Below are 4725 nucleotides of genomic sequence, written 5' to 3' on the forward strand. Positions count from 1 at the left end.
GTTTTCAATATGAAACATTCATACAGTAAAATCCAATCCCAAGACTTCTTGGATTCAGTCTTCACACACTTTTAAGCGTGACTTTATTTGGTAATGAATATAGTTCAGACTATATAAGAAATCACTTCAAAATTATGTGGATACCACCACTATTTTCAACTGCAGAAAAAGGAAAGAGAAATTACAAATTACAGCTTTTTTTTTTAGCCAGACTTAGGAAAATTGGGACTATTAAATTGAAACTCCCAGAAATTGACAACCTCCTCCACAGTTCATCTGTAATCTTTAAGTAATTTTACAGAAAAAAAGCTGATTAACTTGCTCCGGCTCTTCTTCCCTACGGCAGCTTCATGTACACATTTCCTTTTAGACATTTGCTTTTTGTTGTCTGGCCGATACTCCCAACTGCACCCTGCACCTATATTATGTACCAGTGAGGGGTTGGAGGAGGGGGTATCAAGACACACAGCAAAGTGCTGTCCGCAAGGGGGCAAGAGCTGGAGGCAGGACAGTCAGCTCTATACAAAACAACAAATCGTAAACGAAGGGCTTATAGCCACCTTTTCTAGAAATAATTTTTGAACTCCACAGAGGTAGATCTGAAACATTTAAAAAACACATCACTACTTTTGCCTGATGCCTTCATGTTCTCAGGAAACGTGGAGAGACAGTACAGGCATCCATCAAGGAACAAATGAATTTTTTCATGAGCACAAATTCTGAAGAACAGTGCACTGAGATTGGAGGGGATAACCTGTGATGCCCGACATTGGGAATGGCTACCACTTTCACAGAACACAAACACACAATTAACTCAAAGTGCATTTCCTTCTTTAGATAATGTGAGTTTGTAGAGTAAAAACTGTATTGCTCTGAGAACAAAAAATTGAGAAGGGTATCAAGCTGAGGATGTTTGTGAAAGTAAAGGATAAAGTGAACCAGTTTACAGTTAAACTCAACATTGCAAGTAACTTGATGGCACATCAAACATGCCAGGCAAAAAGTGAAATCGTAATTTTGCACTGTTTTGGGCGAATCCCTTCCAAGAAGGACTTTCAAGAAAGGGTGACACATATATGTTGTTCTCTGAGGTGCAGCTTCTGTGCTAAGACTAGATTTGAACCTGTCAGACTTTTAAAAATACCTTCTTACGGAATACTACAAAGACACTTTTTAAAATGGCAATAAGTACATACTTATCAATAATTACTTTAAATGTAAATAGATACATACACCAATAAAATGACATAGGATGGGTGAATGGATTAAACATCATAACCCATCTGTCTATATGCTACTTCCAAGAGACCATCTTTCAACTGAAAGACAGACTGAAAGTGAAGGGATGGAAAAATATTCCACACAAACAGAAATGAAAAGAAAGCTGGAGTAAGCAATACTTTACACCTGACAAAATAGACTTTAAAACAAAAAATGAAGGCCCTGGCTTGGTAGCTCAGTTGGTTAGAGCACAGTACCAATAGGCCAAGGTTGTGGGTTTGAGTCCCTGGTCAGGGCACATACAAGAAGCAACCGATGAATGTATAAGTATATGGAACATAATTTTACATGAGTCAACTCAAGAAGAGGGTAAAACAATAGTAAACACCTAATACCCAACGTAGGAAGGTGCACGTAAATGTATAAGGCAATTATTAACGGGAATAAAGGGAGACCTCCACGGTCTTACAATAATAGTAGGGATTTTAATATCCCACTCACATCAATGGATAGAGCATCCAGTCAGAAAATTAAGAAAATAATGGTCTTGGATGTCACATTAGATAAGATCGGCTTAATAGACATTTATAGAACATTTCACCCAAAAACTGCAGAGTACAGATTTTTTCCAAGTGTACATTGAACATTCTCCAGTATAGATCATGTTAGGGCATAAAACAAGCCTCAATAAATTCAAGACGACTGAAGTCATACCAAATATCTGTTCCAACCACAATGGCATATAACTAGAAATCAACTATAGGAAGAAAACTGAAGAAAAAACCCCCACAAACGTGAAGCCTAAAGAACATTCTAGTATACAACCAATGGATCAAAGAGAAAAATCAAACGGATAAAAATCTATCTTCAACCCCCCACACCCCCGCAATGAAAACCCAACTTTTTTTTCAATTTATGGGATGCAGCAAAAGCAGACTAAGTTCCTAGTTATACAGGTCTACCTCAAGAAAAATCCCAAATAATCTAACTTTACATTTAAAGGAACTAGAAGAACAAACAAAATCCAAAGTAAAAACGCTTTCCCTTTTCTTAACCTTTTTTAATGGGACTCACTTGCGCCAGGTCTCAGCTCTCTTTCAACTTCACTCCTTAAAGGACCTCAATGATTCCTACAGCTTTGAATCACCACTGACATGCTGAAGGCTTCCAAACTTACATCTCAAGCCCAGGCCTGAGAGAGCTGTAATTAAATGCCAACTTGCCATTGCTACATATCTACAATGGAACTCTGGACTGTTATTCCCCAACCAAACCTACCTCTACTGGGACCACTCTCTGCCCGGTCCCTCTTCCAAGAGTCACAACCACTCAACTGGAGTCCAGCAGAACCCTGTCTACAAATGTGTAAGATACCAACATCTCTCACCTGGATGACATCTCCTGCCTCGTCTTTCTATCTTCCCATCTGTCTCCACAGAGTTGCAAGAGTGAAAGAAAAATCTATATCACTCCTTTGTTTAAACTTCATTGACTTCCCAGTGCATCCAAATCAAATCTAAACTGCCTCGCCAGGTCTTGCATACCAGACTCTGCCTCTCACTTTGTCTCCATCTTGCTCTGCTCACCCCTCACACACTGCATGGTAGCAACATGGCCTTTTAAACCTCGTAAGAAGCCAAGGTCTTTCCCTCGCACGCTGCTTTGGGATACTCCTCATATGGTCAGTCCCTTCTCCAATTATCAGCATTAATGATACCACCTCAGAGAGGCCTTGCCCAACAGCTTCATATCCCCCTACCCAGATTCCCCTCATCCATAAATACCCCACACTTTCCCATTCCTCCGTGGCACTTAAAATATTTGTAATTATGTGCATCTGTTGGCCAATTCTGATTTGCTTTCCCCACTATAGTAAGTTCAAGACTTGTCTAGCACCACAAGCATGGTGTCTGACAAAGCTGCTCAGTAAAAGGCTGGCTGAATGAACTGAGAATCCTCCCCCTCCCGTCATCAGGATTGACTTCTCTTCCTTATTGGCTAGTTAATTTCTATTACAACCCTTAGAAATATTCTCAATTCATTTCTCAAACTCTTCTTAAAATTAGTAAAGCCAGCACTTCAAAAATACACACACAAGATGAGTGATGACAAGCACACACTATTTTTCATGCCTCCAGCATTTCAAGACACATGCACACATTCAAAGTACCTTTTACTGTGGAGAATAAAAAACAACTCTCATCTTGAAAGTTCTGAACCATCTAGAAGGAGAAAGCAGATGTAGTTAAGATCCAACTGTCCCTTTGTAACTGGTTAAAATTCGCAGTTAGAGGAAAACAGTATAATCTATATATTGCTGACAAGCACAGGACTCCACGGCCAGAATGGTAGCTGGTGAATGCAAGTGAGTGGTAACATTTATACCCACTGCCCTGGCAGCAGTGCCTGCTCATGATGGTCCCCGAGGACCTAGTCAGTCGGCCATCTGACTCCTTGGGGAGCATCCCTGCTGGGTCTGGGAATAACGGACAAAAAGTCACTGCGTGAGTGCTCTTCTATTACTTGCTTGTCACTGAACACTGGAGGAAAAAACTATACTTCTAACTTACTGCTTTGTAAATTAGTCATCAAATAGTGGACAAAAGGAAAATCCATCCAAATGCCCCTCTCCATAAAAGGGGAGAAAGCCCCACTAACCTGCAGCCCCCCCGAGGGAGTGTCTAAATTACGAGGGGAGGGAGGAGAGCCAGTTAATCCTTGATGTGTATTCCTTAGATCTCCAGCATACCTGAAACTCTTGGTTATATATTCTTACAAATTTTGATCCCAACTCTTTGAAAAGGATTTTCATGAGTGCTTGTAACAGAGGTCACAGAATTTTTCTATAGTTCTTCAGCGATATAACAGTGTGAATGGGAAAAGCAAATGGGCATGTCAATTCAAGTTACCTGATCACTAACAAGAATGTGAATACCAGTGGGACCCTGTCTGTAAACCTGGTTAATCTGGTGGAAAGGAATATTAAACACCAACGCAAGTTTTCGAGCAACTTCTGAGGCAACCATTTCTTCCAAGTAGATTGCATGATAAACTGAAATTAAAAAGAACACATAACAGCATTTTAGCAGTAATCTTTTATCTGTTTTCCACCTGGATCTATAAGATTACATATAAACATTAAAATAATTTTTGTACAAAAGGATCTACGGTTTTTTCTTAAAACAAGCAGGAGTTGACTGCAAATGGGCCCGGGGATCTTTCTGGAGTAATGAAACTGAACAGATTGTGGTGATGGCTGCAAAACTGCACATTTACTAAAATATCACTGAATCATATCATTGCAATGGGAGGCTTTTGTGATGTATAAGTTATACCTGAAGGAAGCTCTTTTCAAAAAATGTGTTTCTAGCAATATAGTTTAAAAACAAACAAAAACCTAAGAAGGTCCTAGTTTTTGATTCAGTAAGCCTATGAATGGGAGTTTATCCATTCATCCTAAGGAATAAAAGTGCCCCTCCTTCCCCCCAGAAACATAGTATAAAA

The 4725-nt window shown here is 39.6% G+C and overlaps 1 protein-coding gene across 4 annotated transcripts in view; it reads right to left on the bottom strand.

Annotated features, from left to right (window-relative positions):
• Positions 1-53: 53 nt before the first annotated feature.
• UBP1 (upstream binding protein 1 (LBP-1a)) overlaps positions 54-4725 on the bottom strand; it is a 39171-nt gene continuing 34499 nt past the window's right edge. For 3 of the 4 annotated variants that reach the window (XM_015561264.1, XM_015561263.1, XM_015561265.1), the window contains 3 exons: positions 4131-4273; positions 3392-3443; positions 54-159 (listed from right to left, as the gene is read on the bottom strand). In XM_015561264.1, coding sequence (XP_015416750.1) covers positions 122-159; positions 3392-3443; positions 4131-4273 — 233 coding nt within the window. In that variant the 3' untranslated portion in view covers positions 54-121. Of the gene's footprint in view, positions 160-3391; positions 3444-4130; positions 4274-4725 lie in introns of those variants that run through there. The other variant, XR_001513158.1, reaches the window with a different exon arrangement.

The sequence above is a fragment of the Myotis davidii genome, unplaced genomic scaffold (genome assembly GCF_000327345.1).
Source record: "Myotis davidii unplaced genomic scaffold, ASM32734v1 scaffold395, whole genome shotgun sequence".
Classification (NCBI taxonomy): domain Eukaryota; kingdom Metazoa; phylum Chordata; class Mammalia; order Chiroptera; family Vespertilionidae; genus Myotis; species Myotis davidii.